Source organism: Dermochelys coriacea, chromosome 6, assembly GCF_009764565.3.
Source record: "Dermochelys coriacea isolate rDerCor1 chromosome 6, rDerCor1.pri.v4, whole genome shotgun sequence".
Taxonomy (NCBI): domain Eukaryota; kingdom Metazoa; phylum Chordata; order Testudines; family Dermochelyidae; genus Dermochelys; species Dermochelys coriacea.
The window spans coordinates 38946583-38971491 of record NC_050073.1 but is presented as its reverse complement, the minus strand read 5'-3'; the positions used below and the strand labels follow the sequence as shown (position 1 = coordinate 38971491).

Sequence of the window (24909 nt, the reverse complement as noted above, 5' to 3'; positions counted from 1 at the left end):
ATGTATATGTGTTAATCTGTTTTCATTGAATTGTAGTTATAATTCAACAGAGGCTGTTTTTATAATAATAATTTACAAGGCAATACATTATTATCTAATGATTAGAGAACATCTGTGAGATTTATATCCTGTAAATTTATGCATGTTACAGTGAACAAGGACTGTAAACTGAGTACAGCCATGAACTTCAGTTGACAGGGAAAAGACTCCATATGTCTCTCAACTGAAAAGTGATCCTACTTCTGTAGTCTCTCTTAAACAGATTGTTTGTTACCATAATAAAATATTCCAAAATCAATACCAGCGTTTTGGATTGTTCTGTGTAACTGAGCTGGTGTAAGTGTCTTTGCACATAGTTGGCTGTGGAGTAGTAATAGAAGTTTTTTCTGCATCTGAATTAAATTTCTATCAGAAATTTTTTTATGCTGTTCAGTTTGCTAATACAGCCAAATGTGTGAACATAAGAAGGCTGTCATTCCTCTTTCTTTATACCATTTATAGGATTTTGAGATCAATTTTAGAATTATCTATAAGATTAACTAGACATGTAAAACGAGAATTTACAGTAAATTTGTTGCTATAAAGGGATTTGAGAAGACTTCTTGTTTGACTATTGTGTGTTTACACTTCTATAACACTTTTTTAATTACTTAAATGTAAAGTATATCTTACAGGTATTTGTTACCTTATTCTGGACTATGCGTCTTCTTGGAACACATATTAGTAAAAAGCAATCTTTTCTAATTTTTCTCATTTTACTTTTGTATAAATGTGACCTATTTAATTGCAGGTTTTTTAGGAGGTATTGTTGTAATCGCTTCCACCTAGAAACTAATGACCAATAGCAGAACACAAGGATTTTTTGTACACATATCAAATAAGTTTCTCAGTGAAATGAAGATTTATTCATTACAAAACTATATTGTAGCTTGTAAAAAAAAAAAATAGCTAGACAATCCCTCTTCCTAGAGAAATATTGTAACTGATCAAAAGGGTATCCCACAGTTAGAAAAGAGAGTTCACAAAATGGTGGCTGCCTTGATATAAAAAAAATTCATTTTGGTGAGTTAAATGACCATACTGAAAGAGGTACTGAGGTAATAAAACGGTAATTTAGGAAAAAATCTTAATGAGAATTTTAGAATGTCCATTAATTTACTGTGGAGAATTGATATGCCAAGCAATTTTAATTGAGGATCTGCAGCACAGAACTTTTATGAGGATTAATTATTGTTTATGCAATACTTTGAAGATGTAGAGTGCTATGTAAATGCTGAATTTTATAATTGTCTGTTAAAACTCCAACGTTCAGAAAACAAAAATTACAGGGAATGAGATTTGCTCTTCGTAAAATAACTAACTGCTGATGTATTCCAAAACAATATCTAACACAAAAAGTAGAAGTAGTTCTGTAGGTTCTGAGCCAAAGAAGCCCATGGACTCTGGCTAGTAGATGTGTTGAATAAAGTATGTTCAACTATAAGCACCTCTTTAAAACTCTCCCAAATATCAACCTGAACTTAAAGAGTTAACATTACTAAAGATTCCAAGTTGTGTTTTCCAGTTTTAAACCCTATATAAAATACCTTGTAATTTTTGAGAATTTTTCATACTCTATTGACATCTGTGATCATACTTTGATGTAAAAGTTCTATTAATATTTCCATTATGAGCCTCATGCCGTTCTCCCAAAAAAATCCCTAATTTAGTTGTAAATTTTTTATGAAACATAGCATATTGTCTAGTCCCATCAGTGATTTTGTTCTTTTCTTCAAGAGTTGGTTGAAATAAATCATACTATCTTTTAGCTAGTCTGTCAAAAAAGAGGTGTTTGGCTAATTTGCAGAGTTAAAACTTTGCTTTCTTTCAAAGGTATGAATGATTGCTTTATAATTATGAAAAAGTAGCACTCTTCAACATGGTTATCTTCTGATAGCTGTATACTCTGATATGTATTGACATAAGGCCTAATCCAAAGCCTGTGAAGTCTTTGGGAATCTTTTCATCTACCTCCAGTAAGCTTTGCTACAGACACGCAGGGTCTAGGTTATGGAAGAAATGTATTAATATGTTGTTCTGTGGCTGAACAACTCCAACAGTGACAGAGATTTGGATTAGATATTGATAAGATATCTTAGCTGAGTTGAAAAAACCTCAGTTTTTCATTTTGCTTGTAAAATCCTTTGCAGTATAGAACAAATTCTCTCCCTCAGATGCAGTTTCTTATGATGCCAGTGCTAGAACATTGTCTGAATTTACTGTATTTATTTACATATTACTTTACTTATTGTCCACCAAGAGAAAAAAGTGTTAACTGTAGAATGAATTAACAATCTCATTTTAAACTTTCATTGACCAGAAGGTTAGATTTTTATCATAATTTCTGTATTTTGTATAAAATAGTTGAATTGCATTTTATTTTTACGTAGAGACTTTCAAAGGCAGGAAAACAGCTTTAACTTTTTAAATCCTCTGCTGAGTACGGAATAGAGAACAAAATTCTATAGCGGTTGTGGAATCTTTAAAGAGCTGCTCTTTTCAGTTTCATCAGTTGATCAATGGTCTTGTTTTGCTATCAGTTTAATTAATTGTTGTGTCCTTTTGCACCCTAAAATCACAGCAGGGAGGTAAGGGAGAAAGACACCTCAAATTAGACAAAAAGTTTATTATTAGAAACATGTACTTTTTCACTTGAATATATTTTTCAGAAATTAGCCTGATCTCAGAGTACTTAGTTAAAATGGGTGGGGTGGGAAACATTGTAAGCATCAGTTTTGCATTTGTGTATATGATGAGCAAAAATTATATGCAGAAAGAAGCAAAAAGATAAACAAAAGAGGAACACTCTTCCTTTATAACTTGTTCCCCCTGTGGTAGCATCTTGTGTCCTTAAAACTTAGGTTCTGTGTAGTGTGTGTTTGTGTATGTGTGTGTGTGTGTGTGTGTGTGTGTGTGTGTGTGTGTGTGTATACAGTTGCGCGCATGTGCCTCCCCATACACACACACAATATAAGATAAGCCAAATAAAATGTATTATGACAGTGAATGTAGGCATAAAATTGAGCTGTCTGATTTAGTAATGTATATGAGCTTTGAATTTCTTTACCATTATTATTTTTTCAGAGATGCTATACACTTCAGTCCCCAGTGCAATGGAACATGCAGGTACACGTACAATACCTCTGAAAATCAGGCACCATAATACAGACACTGATAAAATCTTGCTTTACCATTTCTTGCTATAACACGTGGCTAATGAACAGAATTCCTTATTTTGTAACAGCATAACTTCAATCTTAAAATCACACTCTCTTATTTTATATATTTTTACCTATTAAAATATTTTTTAAAATTTATTTTTTTCTCCAGTCTGTTTGCTGTGTGCATTTTAGAGTACTTTTGTGTACTTTTTCAATGTTTTGGTGGGTTATTCCCTGGGAAAGAAAAAACAGTTTTAAAAAATTGTGGTTATGTAACCACAGAAATTGGTAGCAACTCATTAGGTAATTTCTTTTCATTTTTTTTAAAAAATGTTTACTTTTCAAATTTTATAAACAATGAAATGTGCAAAAAGTGCTATACATTGTTTTATGACCATGTAAATATTTCAACTTAAATGATACACAAGTGGCGCCTAAACCTCTTGTGACAGCCCTCTGCACAGATGTGAATTTCACCTTAAATATATTAAAATATTTAAGTAAGTGTTCTCATCTTGATGTATATGGAGTTTCATATATAAAATGTAACTAGACAAGGTATGAGTATCTTTATTAAATAGAAAAGATCTGTACGTGTTTTGTCAAGATACGGTGTGTGGGTGTAGAGATTGTAGTTATTCCACTCTAATGCATGTCAGCAACTTTCAGTGAAAAAATAATTTATTCCAATAGATAATTAAAACTTACTTAATTTTCTCTTTCTATGTTCAGTCTTGATTTTCTTGGGTCTTATGATTTAATTAACTTTCAAAAAGTTATTAAAGGTTACCTGCACATGCAAGGTGGTCGTATTACCATGTTTTAGGATTACAGTATTAGCATTATTGTTTTTGCTTTTTTGAAAAAGGCTGGTTTTTATGTTGCCCACATTCCGTGTATTGTGACTTCAATGAATAAATAAGAAGTTAAGGCATCCATGCCTTCTTCAAGGTCCATTAACAGGAGTATTCAGCCTTTAACAGCTGAAGAGCCATTTTAGCATCAGAAAAAGTCAAACTATAGAAGAATTAAACATGTTCAGAATGCAAGAAGATTTGTAACAAGTTTATAAGATAATAACTGTGCAGGAGTAAACTGCAGACTTCAGATCTAGATTTTGAATACCCTAAGTAGCCAAAACTTTTATGATCTGGAGTTTTGTTTCAGCCACCATATACAGATAGGGACCATCCACAAAATTTTGATTTGGTGCTGAACTTGGGTGGAGATACCTCACTCTGCTTCCCAAGAGGTTTGGGGCATTCAGACACAGAGGGTTGGTTTTGGGCCTGTCTCTAAAGGTAATGGTTAATTCAGTTGTCCAAACAGGTAAATCAGTTTGAGTAATTTTATTTAAGGCTCTAACAGGCAAAGTCTCTCAGCTCTTTGAAGATGTTAGGTTCTATTTACTGTTCCTCCCAGATGTGTGCCTTTGTGACTTTCTGTGGCTTCATTTTCAATTGCCCTTTTTCTCCCCAAGATAAATTTGCATTTTTATGAAGATGTTGCAAGAAGTCTTTATCAAACTTTAGAGGAAAGGCACATTGCAGGGCATGAAGTTGGGGTCCCAGGATGCGCATTACTGTAGAATAGTCTTCTGGATTACTTTCACCTTTGCCAGGTCCCAAACCTATACTTTATGAAAGACTGAGTCTTGTGATCGTGGGGGTGCTGGCCTGGTATGGAGAGACAACTTTGACTCTTTCTGTATGTTAGCATCTTTGGATCTCCGAGACATAGCCGTTCTATCAATATTCTGGAACTATTTGCAGTTCATTTGGCCCAGTACACATGGGAGACTCTTTGCAAAGAATCCTTTTTCCTAATCAGCTGCAGTAGTGTCTAAAGCTTGTTGCTTAGGGCATAAGTCCTCCATCTTCATTTCTTGGTGGAGAAATAAATTTTAACCCAAGGCGGGATCAAAACTCATTCTTCAGCACATGTCTGAATGTTGCTTTAGCAAATGGCTGAGTATCCCCAGGGAGTGGAGCTTCCACTGAGAAGTGTCTTCAAAGTTGTATCTTTGTTGGGGCTCATCAATGGTCAGTTCATTCACTATGTTCTTTATGCCTTTGTGTGGAAATAAAGGTAAGGAAATGGATACTTTATTCCTTACCTTTATTCTGAGACTTCCCAGGAAAGCCAGATAAAATGTGGAGCAAATCATTATGGAAGCCTAGACAGGAGTGTCTTGGACCTTTTTGAGCCTCTCTGGTTCATTAGAGACTCCTATTCTATTTGGATCTTTTATTTCAAGGTCTGATACCCTTTGTCAACCCTGCTGTCTGGAGATTGTACGGATTAGGTGTGTGAATGAATTTACCTCCACAGGAATAGTTGAATACTTGGCTATCAATTACAAAAGTGCCACCTGAAAGGCTTATTCTCAAATACATATATCTTTCCTTACTGGAAAAATTGTTAGGTGCCAGGAAATGTTTTCAAAATATTTTACTTTTTTGCAACAATGCTAACTTAACTTGTATCCCTTGGTTTTTTCCTCTGAGTTTATGTCTCAGTTGTAATACAAGCGAAATTAGAGTGCGTGATTTGAAGTTCACATCCTTCTATTTCCCATCTGTTTTCCCCTCCTCTTTGAAGAGGCCAAGATTTTGGTTAGTGTTAGGTTTAATTCTGAAAGTAACTGAGTTCCTCCTTTGAGCTAGCCTTTAGCTACTCTTATGTAAAGCAGTATTTTTGGTTGCAATAAGGACACCAGGGGGGAAATGAGCTCTCCTGAAATAGCTCCTGAGGTTGCGGGGGGGAGTACGTGACAAAACAAATATTCTTATTTTATTTATTCAGTACATATTTCATAAACCAGTGGTTCTCAAACTTTTGTATTGGTGACTCCTTTCAAACAGCAAACCTCTGAATGCGATCCTCCTTGTAAATTAAAAACACTTTTTTAATTATAAAATTACTATTTACTATTTACATTTACTATTATAAATGCAGGAGGCAAAGCAGGGTTTGGGGTGGAAGCTGACAGCTCGCGACCCCCCACGTAATAACCTTAAGGGGTCATGACTCCCAGTTTGAGAACCCCCTTCAAGGAATTTGGTAAAGTTGATTGATTGTTATTTTAACCATCACATATTCCTAAAATACCCCAAACCAAACAAACAAACGACAAAAACCTTGTTGTGGCAAAAACTATATAAACAAAAGAGGAACTTGGCAAATACAATAGAAACAGTGAAACCTATTAGGCAAAAAGTGTTGTCAAATGCAGTCTTGTTAAAAATAAACATACGTGTACATTGTAACAATAGTTGGTAAAATCTTTCCAGTATGTGTAGGATGTTTTGTTTTGTTGTTGTCTCTGTTGACAGTGTCTTTTAATTTATGTGGTATTTTATTCTTGTTTACCCTAGACTGGAATCAGAATTGAAACCATTAAACTTTTCACAAATATGTGAAAAGGGCTTCCTCCCATTGCTTACAAATTTCTGCAGTTCTTTATTTGTGGAATATACTGTTCAGAGTGTAGAGTTAATAGAGCTATTTCTAAATTAAGGTATGGATTATATTTTTAATTTTTCAGCCTTCAGTTTACTTGGACTTTTTATCAGAATTTAATTTTTTCACTTTTATTGTGTAAGATGTTAATAATCTTCTGTGAAACAATTAGTCAACTTTTATTGAGTTTTTAGACCTGTTTGTAGCATAGCATTTTAGTGAAGAGAAAAATATATTTAATATATCATCTTAGATAATGGTTAGGTATGAAAAGCAGTTAACTGTCTATATCATATGCCAGTAATCTGCCTCAGGTACATGAGAAAGCCCTCAATGTGGTGATGCCTATATAAAAACCTTTAAAGTGAATTATGATTGACATAATGTCAGCTGTTTACAGAATACATGTCAGTGTACATCCAATACAATAAAAGGAGTTGGAAAAAAGTTGTAAGGATGCTGTAATAATAAAAAAGAGGAATAAAATAGCCTTTTAAGTGAGATAATCATATTTTTCTAAAGGCAAAACAGTGACTGAGCAGACACATGTAAGATTTGATTTAAACTGAGCTGGTAGCTTCTTTCTCTAATATATGGTTATTTAAAAATATATCCTATAAATGAGCTTGAAATACAAGATTGCAAATAAAACCATTTACATTCTACATATTTAGAAAACAAAAATAATTGACGACAATGTCATATTATGCATCAAATTAGTCGTGTTGGGATGTTCATTTATTTTGATTAGAAAAAGGGTCACTTATTTTCAAGGTCTTTTTTAAAACTTAGACAACAATACATGTGAAATTAAGAGAGCTTAACAGTACAGTGAACCACAGATTTTAGGTGTGTTTGGTTGTGTCTGCTCTTAAATGCTATATAATGATGAGATGTTAATAATGCAGCTAAGAAGAAAGTCTGAGCAGTTTACAGGTACTGAAATTTTATCACATATATCAGAGTGACTACAAGGTATTACAGATGTCCTAATGAAGTGTTTTGCTTATATTTGCAACCAACTTCTAAGGAGTATAGTAGATTTCTAGGCAACAAAGGTATTTCTCTGCTTCCTATATTGTTGAAGATGGTCAACACAGAAGGGAAATCTTTTGCTGATATTCTAACAAATGTAATCAGTTTTTTATTGAAACCTAGTATTTGGGAAGAGTTGAGCAGTAGCTGTTGAGCCCTATCGCTGATCTATAATGATGATAAAATTCAGGCTGTTAAAATTCATTCTAGAATTATCCATTGTTGCTTGCAGTGTTGTAGCTGTATCAGTCCCAGGATATTAGAGAGACAAGATGGACGAGGTAATATCTTTTAGGGGTTGTCTACACTGGCAAATTTTGTTGCCAAAAATTGCCTTTTGGCAACAAAACAGCGATAGCATACACACTGCAATGTGACTTTTTTTTGAAAAAAATGCCCAGTTTGGTTACAACTTCCACCCTGATAGAGACTTTTGTCTTTTCCCCTCCCTTTATTGTCAACAAACAGCCAACGTAGATGACAGTTTTTTTTTCCCGATTTTATTGGCTTCCAGAAAGCGTCCCACAATTCTGATGCTGCGGCTCTGGTCAGTGGTTTGAACTCCACTGCCCTATAGCCAAACCCCCTTGCAAGCTCTGGGAATTTTAAATCTCATTTCCTGCTTGCTGGCTTCCCAGATGAGCTACCCACATGAGCATGGCTGACTATCGCACCAAACGTGCTCCTGCTTGGACCACCACTGAGTTGTTGGATCTGATCAGTATATGGAGAGAGGAATCTGTTCAGTCACAGCTGCGAGTGACCCATAGGAATCGAGAGACATATGGGCAAATTTCAAGTGCCATGAAAAGTTTTAACCTTTGGCGGCATGTAAACATAGCCATCCTGAAAACTATGCGGCTCTGGTTACAAAAAAGGACCAGGAAGATGAGGCAAAACAGAAAGCTGACCTGGCTAAACAATGTTCATCTGGCTCTTTGAAAACTCCTGGAGAAAAGATTCTTTGCGGAGCTTCATCTGAATAGAAACCGAAAATTGAGCAAACAAAACTTGACTCATATTTGAAGTCATCAAAGTTTACAGTCACCATGGATGCCAATACTTTCCGTGAAGGGCTGATGGAAATGGTTTGCTTGAGTTCAACACCGCTCAGTACCTTCAGGCTAAAGAACAAAGGATTCCAAAATATTTCAGGTGAAATAGGTCAGTAACTTGGTGTTTCGAGGAGGCACGATGCGGTTCGTCATTTAGTTGACAGCACAGCTGAGTCTGGTCATGAAAAGCTCAAGAAAGCTTCGGAGCAAAAATTGTGCTACCTGAAAATGGATGCGGCAACCCGTGGAAACAGAAATTTCCTTTCAGTCAATGCTCAGTACTACAAAGATGGAAAAGATAAAGCTGTGGTAAAAAACCAAATAATTGACACTGAAGGGCGTCACAATTCTTCGTACGTGAAAAGTGAAATAAAAACTATTTTAGAAAAATTTGGGATCAGTTAAATGCAAGTGCTGAGGATCTGCGTTGACAATGCAGCAAACATGACGTATGCTGTCAAATTTCAGTGAGGACAGTGAAACCATTTCTACCTCTGAGAACAGGGATGTGGACAGAACTGAAGCTATTTTGCCTGATGAGGGAACTAAAGGAATGGATGAAATCAAACTCAACATGGATACTGCTGCGCAATGGGTTAATGACCCTAGCCTCATACTTCCAACATGGCTTCACGAGGACGACTCAAAAGTCCAACTGATGAGGTGTAGTATTCACACTCTTCAGTTGGCAATCTGGGATGGACTGAACAAAGATCATGCAAAGAAATTTCTGTAAAAATTCAACAAGTCATTGTCAAACTACGAACCCCTAGTATTTGAAGTGTTCTGCTTGATCTACATGGGGTAACTGAATCACTGGATACTGTAACACATTGTGGTTCAATATTTGTGATGATTGATCTGCTTCTCGTTTTTCAATCTTGACTGTGAACAAGTGGCTGCTGCTGGAACAAGAGAACTCCAAGTTAACAAAGGCTGAATGGGATGAAGTGAAGAACCTGCAAGACCTCTTGGCAAAGCCAAACCAAACATTCGTGAATCTTCAAGCTGGAGTTTTAATGAAGGAATGGCGAAAACTGTCACAATTCTTGCAAGAAAATGGTGAACAAATTACAGAAGGAATTCTACCTACCATGCAGAAATGCAAAGAGAAGCTTTTTGACAATATTCATTTCCTTGCTGGAGTTTGTTGACCCACGGTATCGGATTTTTCTTACCGCAAGAGAAATACCAAAGGCAAAGGAAGGGCTCCTTGATATTGCTTGATGACTTGGAAAAACAAAAACTATTGCTACATTTGAACTTGGTGAAGGAGGTTGAAAAAAACGAAACACAACAAAAGGAGTCATCAACAATCGAATTTGCGGTTCTTCGAGTGCTTGTTCACGTCCATTCCACATTAGCTGTGTGTGCGCCGTGTGTACGAGCATCGGAAACTTTTTCCCCTAGCGGCTCCCGGCGGGCCGCCCAAGTGGTGCCACTGCGCCATGCATATATACCCCTGCCAGCCAACCCCCTCCAGTTCCTTCTTACCGTCCGTGGCAGCGTCGGATCAACCTCTCTCTCTCTCTTTCTCATAGAAGAACAGTCCCTTAGCCTTTAGAGTTGCTGTTATCAGTTAGTTTATATACAGATTGTGGACACTTAAGTCATCAGGTGCTTGGAGGCCTCCAGCACCTGCCCTGGGCTTCAAGCCTTGTGCCACATGCTGCAAACCTATGCCAGTTAGTGATCGCCACGACTCGTGTCTACATTGTCTGGGGGACAGACAACAAATTGAAAGGTGTAGGATTTGCAAGGCTGTTAAGCCAAGGACAAGGAAAGAAAGAGAATTTCGCCTAAAGCAATTGTTGATGGAGGCTGCATTGCAAAGCCGCCGAGCCCAGAGCACCCGACGCCGGCTCAGGCTTCCCCGGTACGTAGTGCCCCAGAGCCATCGAGAGATCCGGCACCAGCTAAGAACTTAAACTGTCAGCCCCGGAGCGCCAGGCTAGGTCCCGGCACTGATCGTCCTCCCTGGTGTGGCCCCTAGCGCAGCCTTAAGGAAGGGATCGTTGTTCCCCGCACAGAAGGCAGGCGCCTCCCAAGGCCCCTAGTGCCGACAAGAGTGGGAAGGCCGCGGTACCGACGCTGACACAGGAGGTCCCAGCTGCACAGACCCCACCAAGCCCAGATCTAAGTGAACTCAGTGTGGACGATGGGCTCGAGGGCATAACGGATCAGTGCTATATGCCTGGCACCTTTGAGGCTGCAAAGGAACTCATCGAGCTGTCGGCGGCGAGCCCCCTCCCGTATGGGGAGAACCCTGCAGCGCCCATGCTTCGGATGCCGTCAAGGAGTAAGCTGACAATGGTGTGCCGCTCGAAGACACCGTCCTGGCACTGCTCCCGGAGTTTGTCCCGGTCGAGCTCCGAGTCTGCAGACTCGCACCTGCCAGCAGCCCAGAAGGAGGTTGCGGCACTGGCAGTGGGTCGACACAAAGAAGCACCAGAAAGGGCATGCCACTCTCCGGCACCGCCCAGAGACCAGCACCAGGAGGAGTTGAGACGGCCCTCGCCAGAGGTTCTCCCGCAGACGGTCCCAGTCCAAGGAATGCCGGCCCCCAGTCCCAGTTCAGATCCCGGTCCTGGGGATACCGGTACACTCCAGTCTCCGCTCAGCCCAGGAGCCGCTCGTTCTTTCACCGGCGAAGATCGCTGGCACTGTCATGGCCTTCGCGATCGACGTCGTCATAGTCCGGCGCTGGCTCCGGCGCTGGCTACTATAGCTATCCGCACCGGGGCCCGGAAAGCAGGGACCCTCAAGGGAGCTGGCAACCTCAATGGGGGCCCACCAGGCCATAGGCCCAGGGGATCCAGCAGGGCCAATCAGGAGCGCTAAGGGGCCCCATCCATGGCAATTATTCGGTTGCAGCGGTCCCGGTCCCCGCACCAACACAGAGGGTGCCGGAGGCAACAGTATTCAGGCCTCCAGCAGCCCCCCAGGATAAATCAGAGAGACTGGCACCAAGTCCGGTGCCGTCCCATTGACTCCCGCTCTGGCCTGAGTCAGAGGCCTACCATGGGAGATGAGGAGCAGGAGACCAACCAGAGGGGGTCAAGCAGCAGCTAACCTCCTTGTCTTCCCCCAGTGAGGTGGTGGCGCGTACAGAGGTGTCCGGTCCTCCGCCAACAGACCATAGAGCCCACCAAGAACTGCTGCACAAAGTTGCCCAAAATTTGGGGTTGCAAACCAAAGAGACAATTGAGCAGGAGGACCCCATGGTGGACATTTTGACCTCCAAGGTCTATCCAGAATAGCGCTCCTGCTCATTAAGACTATCCAGTCTAACTATAAGACTATATGGCAGACCCTGGCCTCCAGCGCTCCAACACTAAAGGAGTGGAGCATAAATACTTTGCCCCATCTAAGGGCTATGAGTTCCTGTTCTGCCACCCGAGTCCATGTTTCCTGGTAATTTCGGCAGTGAACGAAAGGGAGCGCCACGGTCAGCAGGCCCCGGCCCCTAAGCCCAAGGAGACAAAACGCCTGGACCTTTTTGGTAGAAAGGCGTACTCATCTGGGGGCCTTCAGATGAGGATTGCTAACCAACAAGCCATCCTCAACAGGCACAATTTCAACTCCTGGGCAGTGGTGGGGAAGTTTTAAGGACAACCTCTCGCAAGGTTCCCAACAGGAGTTCACGGCCCTGGTGGACGAGGGCAAGGCAGTCGGCAAGATCTCTCTCGAGGCCTTCCTGGATTCGGCAGACATAGCGGCTAGAACAATCGAGTCAGGGATAGTCATGATGCGCTTGGCATGGCTTCAGGAGTCAGGCCTGCCGCCCGAGGTCCAGAATATACTCCAGGATATTTAAAGAGTCCGGGCTCTTCTCGCACCAGACAGACGCGAGGCTGCATAGCCTCAAGGACTCGTGAGCTACGCTCAAGTCGCTGGGTATACACATCCCGGGGAACCAGAGGAAGCCCATTAAGCTGCAGCCTCCCTCTCAACGCCAGTACCAGCCTCGCCATAGGCATGAGCCTTACTGTAGGCGAGGCAGGGATAACAGGTGACCGTGCAATAACACTAAATGCGCCGGGCCAGAACCAAGGCCAGCACAAACCCCAGCCGGGCACTAAGCCAGGCTTTTGAAGGTGTTCTCGAGGACAGTATACCAGACTAGTCACCGGATCCGTCTCTTTGTTTCCTGAACTGCCTGTCCCGTTTCTCCCGTGTGTGGTCCACCATTATGTCAGACTGTTGGGTCTTACGCACGATGCGGAACAGGTACTCGCTGCAGTTTGCCTCCCACTCCCCTTCCCCGTCCCTCCTCAGGGACCTCTCTCATGAGCATTTCCTAGAGGAGGAAGTCGGGTCTCTGCTAGAGGCGGGGGTGGTAGAGGCTGTGTCACACAGCCTAAGTAGAAAAGAGTTCTACTCCTACTTCCTCATCCCCAAGGCGAAAGGGAGTCTTTGCCGCATCCTAGACCTGCGCAGGCTCAACAAGTTCCTGGTCAAGGCCCGGTTCCGCATGGTCTCTCTCTGGACACCATCATCCCTTCCCTGGATCTAGGGGACTGGTACACTGCCCTTGACATGAAGGATGTGTACTTTCATATCGCCATTTTCCCAGCACATGGATGGTTCCTACGCTTCACCGGGGGCCGAGAACATTACCAGTTTGCGGGTTCTCCCGTTCGGTCTAGCCGCTGCCCCAAGGGTGTTCATGAAGTGTGTGGTGGTGGTGGCGGCCTTCTTACGGAGGCAGAGAATCCGGGTGCACCCGTACCTTGACGACTGACTCCTGGTGGGCCGATCTGAGGCGGAAGTGCGGGGCCATGTGGAGGTGGCCCTGAGATTGTTCCGTGAACTGGGGCTCCTGGTCAACGTCCCCAAGTCTACACTTGTACCCACGCAGAGAGTGGAATTCATAGGGGCAGTCCTGGATGCGGTGCAGGCCAGGGCAAGCCTTCCAGTATCCCTATTCCAGGCTATCCAACAAGCAGTGGCCTCCCTGCGCCAGTTTCCAATGACAACAACCAGGTGCTTCCTGCGGCTGCTGGGCCATATGGCAGCATGTATTCACGTGATCAGGCATGCCAGACTGAGACTCAGGACTCTGCAGGCGTGGCTCGCTCGGGTTTATCACCCAGGCAGGGACCCCCTGGACTCGGTAGTGACAGCCCCAAGGGATGTGCTGGACTCCCTGCTGTGATGGCAGTCCCAGTCTGTGGTTTGCGCAGGCATCCCCTTTGCCGCCCCACAACCGGACCTGATGCTGGTGACGGACACATCAGACCATGGATGGGGGGCTCACCTGGGGGAACCTCATGATGCAGGGGTTGCGGTCCAGAGCAGAGCGGTCGCTCCATAGCAACGTGAAGGAGCTCAGGATGGTTAGTCTCGCCTGCCAGACGTTTCACACCACTCTGAGTGGTCACAGCGTTACAGTTCTGACAGACAACACTACTGCCATGTTTTATATAAACAAGGAGGTCGGGGCTCGTTTCTCACCACTCTTTCGTGAGGCTCTCCTCCTCTGGGACCATTGCATAGCCCATGCAATTCACCTCGAGGCCTCCCATCTGCCAGGGGTATGAAACGAGCTGGCGGACTCCCTCAGCAGGTTGTACCGAATGCATGAGTGGACACTCGGTGGATATCGTACTTTCGCTCTTCCGCAGGTGGGGGTTTCCCCTGGTAGATCTATTTGCCACCAGAGCCAATGCCCAGTGCCCGCAGTTCTGCTCATTTCAGGGCCACAGCCCCGGCTCACTTGCGGACGTGTTTGCGATCCCGTGGAGAGGGGACTTGATATATGCCTTCCCCCCGCTCCCCTTGGTACACAAGGTCCTGCTCAAGGTGCGCAGGGACAGGGTGGCGGTGATCCTCATCGCCCCAGCCTGGGCCCGCCAACACTGGTACACATCGCTCCTAGAGCTGTCGGTGGAGGCCCCAGTAGTCCTGCTCCTACACCAGGACCTCATTACACTGGATAGCGGGCAGCTTCTCCACCCCGTCCTGCAGTTGCTGCAACTGACGGCGTGGAGTCTCTGTGGCTAAATACCCTGGAGACCCAATGCTCCCTTCCTGTGCAGCAGATTCTGCTTGGCAGTAGAAAGCCCTCTACCAGGGCAGCCTATATGGCCAAGTGGAAAAGATTCTCCTGTTGGTGTGAACCCCGATAGGTGCGGCCAGGCCAGGCCCCGGTGCAGGCCATTCTGGAGTACCTCCTGCACCTCAAGCAGCAAGGGCTAGCCCCGTCCTCACTCAGAGTGCACCTGGTGGCCATCTCCACCTTCCATCCAGGGTTCTCGGGGGGCTCGGTGTTTTCCCACCCAATGGTGGGACGGTTCCTTAAGCGGTTGGAGAGGGGTTCTCGTACTCCCGCCTCCCAGTCCCTCCATGGAACCTTAACCTGGTCCTTTCTAAACTCATGGGACCCCCTTTCAAGCCCCTCACTACCTGTTCTCTCCTCCACCTTTCTTGGAAGGTGGCATTTCTGGTTGCCATTACCTCGGCCAGAATCGGTGTCCGAACTGAGGGCCCTCATCTCTGAGCCACCATATGCAGTATTTCACAAGGACAAGGTGCAGCTCTGGTGGTGGTCTCCCAATTCCATCTGGGCCAGGACATTTGTCTGCCAGTGTTCTTCCCGAAACCCCATACTGACCCGAGTCACCGCAGCTTGCACACCCTGGATGTGCATCGAGCGCTGGAGTTCTATTTGGAGCGCAAATCCACGCAGCTGTTTGTGGCTGTAGCCGAGAGGATAAAAGGCCTCCCAGTGTCGGCACAGCGGATTTTGTCTTGGATTACAAGCTGCATCCGGGTGTGCTATTAGCTCGCAGGTGTTCCGGCCCCGGTGGTCAGGGCCCACTCGACCAGGGCGCAAGCGACTTTCTCAGCGTTGCTGGCTCAGATCCCGATTCAGGAGATCTGTAGAGCAGCCCCCTGGTTCTCAGTGCATACCTTCACGACCCACTGTGCGGTCAACCAGTAGGTCAGAGAGGACGTGGCAGTTGTTCCGTGACACCTACCCTCCTCCAGTGGTAAGCTTGTAATTCACCTAATGTGGAATGGACTTGAACAAGCACTCAAAGAAGAAAAAACAGTTACTTACTTTCTCGTAACTGTTGTTCTTAGAGATGTGTTGTTCATGTCCATTCCCCCTACCACTCTGTCGGACTCACCGGCAAGAAGGAACTGGAGGGGGTCGGGCCGCCAGGGGTATATATGCACAGCACAGTGGCGCCACTCGGCGGGCCTGCCGGTCCGTTGGGAACCACTAAGGGAAAAAGTTTCCAACGCTTGAGCACATGGCACACGCACACCTAATGTGGAATGGTCGTGAACAACACATCTCGAAGAACAACAGTTACAAGAAAGTAAGTAACCGTTTTTTTTTTGTTTTTTTTTTTTTGGAAAGTTCACATCCTTTAGAAATAGGAGGCTGTTCTCAAACTTCTGTCTCCACTCTGAACTTGTTTGAGCGTCCATCATAGGGAAATGGAGATAATTCAAGCACCAATTCTTCAGAAGATGACTCCTTTGAAAAGAAATTGGATAAACAAGAAAGACGCCGGCGAGTTTCTGCGATTCATAATTGTAATGAAGCATTAATTCAGAGAAATTTTCAGGAAGATTGTGAGGCGATGGAGCCTAGTGGTAGGCTAAAAGTTTAGTCCATTTTTGAGGCCTTCACAGCTACTCAAACCACATTCAGGCTGCCTGTAGAATTGCTTCGAGCATGCCAACAAATCAAGCTCATGTAGAGCGACTGTTTTCATCTTTAAAGTTAATTTTAAATGATTTGGGGCAGGGTATGAAGGATGACTGGATTGCTGCAATAATTTTTTACAGAATGAATTATGAATGATTCTAGTTTGTATCATTGTTGATGACATTTGAATTGTTTTAAAAATCTGAACAGAAATGTTTTTTCAAAATTACAGTATGCACTTTTTTATTCAGTTAAAAATTAATTTGAGTCAGAGCGCGGAGCGGAGTCAGAGCAGAGCTGGAGCAGTCACTATTGGTGCAATTCAGAAATTTGATTGCTCCAAATCCCTTATTCAGAGGCAAGGTGGTGTGGTGCTAAATTTGGAATGTGTGTGCCATCAGTCGCCCCGCCACAGTTAGGGAAACCCATCTCTGCAAAGCCATCCACTTTTTCATGGACATTTCCCAGAGTCACAGTTCTCCGCAACAGGATGCGATTTATTGCCCTGCACACTTGGAGTAAAACAGCCACAACAGTGGACTTTCCTACTCCAAATTCATTTGCAACTGATGGGTAGCAGTCTGGATTCGCCAGCTTCCACACAGCGATTGCAATACACCTCTCTACTGAAAGGGCAGCTCTCAATCTGGTGTCCTTGCAATGCAGGTCGGGGGACAGCTCAGCACATAGCTCCAGGAAGGTTGCTTTATGAATCCTAAAGTTCTATACCCACTGGTCTTCATCCCACACCTGCATGACAATGTGATCCCACCAATCAATGCTTGTTTCCCTAGCCCAAAAGCGACGGATTATCGTATGCAGCTGCTCTGTGAATGCACAAAGCACTGATAAGTTGCTGCTGCCCATATCACACTAGGGCGCTTGCGATTCATTCTCTGCCAGTAACTTTGCGAGTAACTGTGCTGCCATGCGTGAATTCCTCACGACAGTTAAAAGTGCATAGGAGAGAAGTGCGGGATCCATCCCCTCTCACTGCAGATGCTGGCGCGCACTACAAAAGACTGACAGTAGGAAAAACGGCACAAAAGGAAGCCAGAAACCATAGGAGGGCTGGGACAAAGCGGTGCATGACGGTACATTTTGTATGTCCCAGGATGCATCGTGCTCCATTTCCGCATTCCCACAAGACCTAGCGATGGATGGTGTCACCAGGCACTATGGGATATATACCCACAGTCCATTGCTCTTGCTGTCGACAACGGTGCCCCAAATGTGGACACAACTGTCGACAGAGGGAGCAAATGTATACATGCTATGGCGACTTTGCTTTTGTCAATTTTTCCTTGTTGACATTAGTTTCATCGACAAAATTTGCCAGTGTAGACAAGCCTTTATTGGACCAGCTTCTGTTGGTGAAAAAGACAAGCTTTTGAGCTACACTGAACTCTTCTTCAGGTCTAGAAAAGGTACTTAGGAGTGTCACTGCTAAATATAAAGTGAACAGATAGGAAGTTAACACATTGCAAGAGACCATTCAAGATGAAGTGGGCAGTCAACACCCTATAGTCGTAGGACAAAAGAGGATAGGTGGGTTACAGATTGTTGTAATGAGCGACAGTTCAAACTTTCGGAAAAGACTATCCGATCACTGGGAACTCTGTCTCTGATGCCATCTGTAACAGACCGGACTCCAAAGTCCTGGCATTCCAGAAGGGGTACTGCTCGGGAGTCACCTACAGTGGACCACCCAGAGGGACACTACTCGTAAAAGAAAAAATAGTTCAGTAACGATGGTTCTTAGAGACATGTCCCCCTATGGATGCTCCACAAACCACCCTCTTCCCCTCTACTTCAGAGTTCTTGTTAATGACTCTGCGTTAGAGAAGGAACTGAGGGAAGTTAGCCCTTGGGCGCTGGCTAGCCACGTAGTGCAGCTCGAGGGGAGAGAGCTCATGTGTGGGCCTAACAGACACTACTACCGAAGTTCTCCAGTCAGCAGCACAAGAACGCAAGCACCTACAGTGGAGTAACCATAGGGACACACATCTCGAAGAACCATTATTCTTCTATACAACAGTACAACAATATGTAAGCGACTAACCTTCTTAGTCCCTACGACTGTAGAGATGTTAAATGCCTACTTTACCTTGAATAGTGGAGTCTTGCATCATGTGTTAACCCCTTATCCGTTCCAACTTCTGTTTAGCTGTGACAGAGTTCACCTCCCTGACCTGAAGAACAGCTCTTTGTAAGATGTCTCTTTCACTAACAGAAGCTGGTGCAATACAAGATATTACTTCATCCACCTTTTCTTTGCTAGAATTATGATGACCATCTATAATATATTATGTAACTAGCAGAAGCACAGTCAGCTTAATCCATTACAAACAATTTGGTTCAGTTTTTGTCCACACGGCAGTTTTTCCTGCCATTGCAAATCTCTTTGTATGTTCCTCTGTGTGCGTCTGCACTTGCCATACTGCCTAATTGTGTTTTTTTCCATTGTGTCAAAATCTGGGCACCTGACTCATATTGCCTCTGCAGGGTATAAAGTGCCTGGAGGCTGTGTATGCACCAGCAGCTTGTGAGACAATGCACTCTGGGTTATCATATCACATAAAGAACTGGGAGAAAGGAGGACTGGACATATCAGTTACATGAATGTTGTTATGAGAGACTGTCTACACTGTGCAAAAATGAAGGGTTCTGAACCAATTTCAGGCTGGGAACCATTATTCCAGCCTAGGCCTCTCTCGGGGTTTACCAGGCTGCGTGTAGACAGACTGTATCTAGAACTGGTTTTGCCAGTAACTGCTGTTTAGCTCTGTTAAAAGTCTGTTAATGTGCATGGAGTGTTAGTGATGAAAACTATTTACAGAAAGTAATTATAGTAAAAATATTGTAAGTGTGCTGGGGGGGAAGAATTCTTATGGTAGAAAAGTCTTTTTAATGGAACAGATTTTGTGTGTGTGTGTGTGTGTGTGTGTGGTGTGGTGTGTGGTGTGTGGTGTGTGTGTGTGTGTGTGTGTGTGTGTGTGTGTGTGTGTGTGTGTGTGTAAAAAATATAAGAAATCTGTTTGTCAGTCCAGCTTTTCGGGACCAGCCAAATAGTATCACCTCTGACCATTTGTACTATATATGTCGTTGTGACTACAAGCATATCAAATATCCATGGCAGTATACTACAGCAGAAAGTCAGAGCAAATCATAGTTATCTGAGCACAATTAGTCACAAGAGAGGTTGAATCCTTTAATACTTTAATTTTAATGTATTTAAAGTCAATATGTTAAAAATAAAGAAAAGTGAAAAAACAAGTTGAGTTGTGACAATAAGCAATTTCTGCTGTGAATAGGAGAGAAATTTAGAGAGCAAGACTAAAATGTTTGCAGAGTTTTGGCAGAATGAGTCATCATAGTAACACCAAGGCTTTGATAAAATGAAGGAAAAAATAAATTTATTGCGACATTGTTTTGTTTGTGATGCAGCTTTTTTGTTTCTGGGGATTTTTTTTTATATAAACCTATGAAATGGGTACAAATAAAACAAGAAAATGTACTTAGTAGACAGCTACTAGAGGTGCCTGGCAATGAGATGATAAATCAAGTAGTTTGGTAGTACTAGCAGGCAAGCAGGTTCAGAAACACAAGCAGAGTAGTAGACTAACCCTCTGTATTTACAGGCATACACTGTGATTCATTTCAGATGTAGAAAAGGCATTATTATGACAAATATCTTCTTGTCATCCTATTCAGCAGGAAAGATTGGTAAAACCTTAGAGAACTGTGTGATCTAATCTTGATTGATTTGGAACACACCAATGATACAGTGGTCTGTCTTACCAGTGGACAAATATGTCATTGTTCTAAAACAAATAATTTCTTGTGAATTTTTGTTTTTGTCAGGGTATCCAGAATAACAGTATGTCAAAATAAATTGTTATCTTGACATTTGATATCTTAATTGTGTCAAAGGGACCTTTTTTTTTTTTAACTTCATGGAAAGGTGCTAGGTATTTTCTCTGCTTTTGACAAAAAATCTGAAAGTTTACACTGGTTTGGATGCTGAATAATCATGATTTATTTTTTCTTATCTAAGTCTATTGAACTATTTCCTTTGTGGGGATTTTTTTTTTGGTCTTCTGTTTCCTTTTTAATCCTATTAAAAGGAGGAAAAAATGCATTAATTATTATTGCAAGTCTTTCCTAATTAAAGAGGATAATGCATTTTTTCTGGCATTTTTTTCTGATCTGTGGACTTTGGAAGGTGAGTGCCTGCTTCGTTGGCAGAGATTTATTGTCTGCTTTAAATCTCAGGGTAGTTAATAGAAGAATTGCTCTTCCTCAGCAAAGTACTCTTGCAGTACACACACCAGTTTCGGCTAGGACCCAACACCAGGTTGAGGAGAATCTCGGCTGTGCTTATGGGTTTCTGCATAAAGTTAAAATGCGGAATAACATGATGCCTGTACGACAGAAGTTACGGTGCTTACCATTTTCAGTCAGGGAAGCTGTTTCAGAGGAACTTAGAAAACTTGTTCAAAAGGACATTATTGAAGAGATCGACGCCTCGGAATGGGTTTCACCTATAGTAGTGACATGGTCTTGGTTAAATTAAGTATAGTCCGGTATTTCTTTGAAGCAAATCTCTTTATTTACAAAGAATGTATGAAGTGCTGTTTTCTGCTACATTTGAATAGTTTGTGGTTAGCATGCTACAACTAGCATAATAAATAGTTAGGTTTATATTGTATTTTTATGTTGCTTTTACATTGTTATGTTTAGTATAGTGGGGCATCTCTGAGATCGACCTGTTCTCCTACTGCCCTATTAGACTGTAGGTCTTTTGGTTATTGCCTTCATTCTTCGCTTTATTTGTATGAGCTTCATAAAGTTTGTAAAAATGTTCTAATTTTGCATAATATATGATGTAGCAAGTTTCAGCTCAGCATTTCTTGAATATGTTGTAGCCCCTTTGCTGATGTCAGGCTGTCCTTTGAAAGTGTCTTTAAGGTTGAAGCAGAGGGAGAAAATTAATATTACAAAAAAGTAAGTATGGCCATGGTTATTTGAAAGAATTGATGAGTATAACAGAAAATATATTTATTAGATGCAGTTCTGAATCTCACAAAAGCAGCACACTGCATTCTTTTTAAAAGAAAACACACACATCCATAACAGTGAGAATGAAAAGCTTGTTTTGTGCAGAATTTTCAAGATCAGTTTTAATATTGTAGTTTCAGTATGTGACTCTTGGGCTGAAACAGTGCTGCAGGGCTTAAAATAATTCAATATTTTGTTATCACATTTTTTCAAATTTCATTTTGTTAAAAATTAGAAGAAAACTAATTACAAAGCTGTGAGAGGTGTAGAGGAGTAAATTCTGCTGAAAGCTGAATGTTGTGGTAAGGAGAATTACACAGTAGTTTAAACCACAATGATATGATATGTCGTAAGATATTTATCATACAATTTCTTTTCAGTAGAAAATAATCTTGTATACAAAATTAAGGAAATGGAGCTTTTGTAGCTGTATAACTGTATTAGAGAGAATGTCATAAAGTTTCTATTTGCCGCCATCCATGTATCATGAAAGAGCTGAATATTTTCTAAACTGTACAATCACAAACTGAACATAAAATTCCTAAGGGGAAGTCTTAACTACCTTAACTACAGATGTGAAGATTTCATGTTGTTATCTTTTCTGGTATTTATAGGACCACGGGGATAGAATGTCATTTAGTTGTATTTGATTAGAAAGAATCAGGTTAGAGCAACGGTTCTCAAAATATGGGGCGGGCCTGCCAGGGAAGGCACGGGAATGAGTCAAGGCAGGTGCAAGCTGTGTGTTTTTCTTTTCTTTTCTTTTCTTTTCTTTTCTTTTCTTTTAAAGAGCTCTGGCTGTCAGCCTTTGATAGCTGGGGCTCGTGCAGAAGTACCATGCAAACCTGAGAGGTGAGAATAAAGCGGACAGCTGGAGCCTGCCTCTGCTCCGCCCCATCCCTCCAACAATCCCTCACCAGGAGGCAGCAAAACTCTGTCAGCCCCGGGGTAGTGGCAGCAGCACAGAAGTATGGGTGTCAATGAGGCACTAAGTTGGCTCTGAAAAGTGATATTAACAAATATCACTTCTCACATTGCCACCCTTACTTTTGTGCTGCTGCTGGTGTGGTGCTGTCTTCAGAGCTGGGTGGCAGTATATGTGCTGGGGAGGAAGGGGGCATAAACAGCTACAGAGACAAAGAAGGGGAGTCCGATCAAATATGTTTGAGGACCACTGGGTTAGAGAGAAAGTGGAGGAAAAGTATGTAAGTGAATTTTTCTCTACTCTAGACATGAATGGAGGCCGTAAATAGTATATTGTGAAATACTGTACTATTGTAATTTAACTTGAACTCTGATTAATGCTCCAAAAGTTTTGTTAATAATAAAAAAAAATATTTTGCTTGATACGTTACGGTGATAATTTGTTTTCGGGGCCAGATTTTCAAACCCGTGTTTCTGAGTAGTTCACCCAAATTTGTGAGTGACTCGTTACTAGTGCACGCTTAACAGATTTTTTGCCTGTACAATTCAGGGATTGTATGTGAAAACTGTGCACTTTGTGTTTGAAACTCTGAGCCAAAATGTACTTTAAACGGAAGTGGCTTATAGTGCACCTGGTTGGAGGATCACAGTAACAATTCCCTATTGTTTTTTAGAGTGTAAGTTCAGTTTTTCATGTTACCACAATACAAATGAGTAAGAACAATAAAGCCCCTTTGGCAACCTGTTACTGTGGTATCAGAGTGCCAAATCTAAATTGTATGCACTAACCACAAGCTCATCCTCATTGTTTTATTTTATCTTTGCACAACTGATATTTTGTATGAACTTATATATGTAATTTATAGTATAGCTCATTAATAGTCAATTCACCAAAGGTTTGACTAAACTTTTGTTGAAATATGCGTTGAGCCTTGTTGACACATTTCATCCTATCGGAACAACTAAGTTCAACACAAGTGAACTTGTGGAGGGAAGAGGGAAAAGGTATGTTTGACACACATTTGCTCAAAGCCAGTCTAGTAGACCTCAGTGAAACATCAGATCTACAGAATTTAGTTTAAAAAGTGAGCATTTAAATGTTGCCATATTATCTGGATGTTTGATGGTCCGTGTGACTTCAGCAACTGACCTTTCTACTGTTCCTCCCAGATTAAATTATACTAAACATCTGGTCAGAATTAAGTACGTGTTAAGATGATTGGAGAAAAGATTAAGGATCAACATCTGTGTATTAAAATTCCAAAAATCAAAACTCAGTTAAGAGAAAGAGGCATCTGGAGAAGAAATCATACCTGGAAACAAACACAGTGGAGTTAACCCTTTTTTTTTTTTTTTTTAAACCGCATGTGAAGGTTTCTTGTGACTTAAGTGGAATAAAATTGCAGCTGCAAATATTGTGAAGGAGATGTGAACTAAAGTGTGCTTTGACTTGGTTATAGAACTACTTGTGGCCATTTGGACTGTCCCTGCCAATATTGTAAGACTGAATATTGCCCTATTGCAATATTTTTTTAAAAAAACTTGGAGAGTATAATTCTATTTCTAGCATCATAAGAGTGCTTGTTTGTACCACGGGCTCTTCCTGTATGCTGGCTTTTTAAAGCTAATGTTTACTTCAGAAGTGATTCAGGCGGTGCTAGGAAATTCTTTCAAATTCTTGCAAAATATCTTAATCTAAACCTTTAATCTGAAGATGATTATCATCATGTTGTTTCCTATGCACATTAATCCTATGTAGGGAACAGAAAACACTGTTAGTTTATTCTCACATAGTTCCTTCATATTTTTCTGTGGGGAGTTGAGACTGATCAATAGGTTATTAGAATCATAGATCTGGAAGGGACCTTGAGAGGTCATCTAGTCCAGTTCCCTGCATTCATGGCAGAACTAAATATTATGTAGGCCACCCAGACAGGTGTTTGTCTAACCTGCTCTTAATACTTTAAAACATCAATTTTACTTTTCATCATTAAGCTGTCAAATTTAATTTTTGCTATTTGCAAAACTAAATTTAGACAAATAAAAAAATTAGCATTGTTCACTTCTGTTTTTTGTCATTTCTTTTAGCAATAGTAATATCATTTTAGACTGTGTACTCCAGTTTCCTACATAACGAGTATTAGATTGTTCAGAAGATGGTGCAAGAAATGCTGTATTGGCCAATTAGGATCTAATTAGGCCCTATGAAATAACTTGTACACTAGAGAACATTTTTCCTAACCCTCTGTCAGTTAGTGGTTGCGTATGCTCTAAAACATGGTGTTTTTTATATATATATCCACAGTTATGTTAGAGAGAATACTCTCTCTCATACATAACTGTGGATATTTTTATTATTCATGTAAATGTCTTTTTATTTAATTCAACTAAACTCTTGGACTCGACGGGTTATGCCACTGAGTTCCACAAACGCCTTGTTGTACATGGTTTTATAAAATGTTTTTATTTTCAGTCACATATTTGCTGCCCTTCAAGTTAATTGAAT

The 24909-nt window shown here is 41.8% G+C and overlaps 1 protein-coding gene across 1 annotated transcript in view; it reads left to right on the top strand.

Moving 5' to 3' along the window:
• The window catches only part of METTL15 (methyltransferase like 15), a 226270-nt gene that overhangs the window by 77347 nt on the left and 124014 nt on the right, over positions 1–24909 (top strand). Inside the window, exon 3 of the mRNA XM_043515899.1 lies at positions 3124–3165. Coding sequence (XP_043371834.1) covers positions 3124–3165 — 42 coding nt within the window. The remainder of the gene's footprint in view (positions 1–3123; positions 3166–24909) is intronic.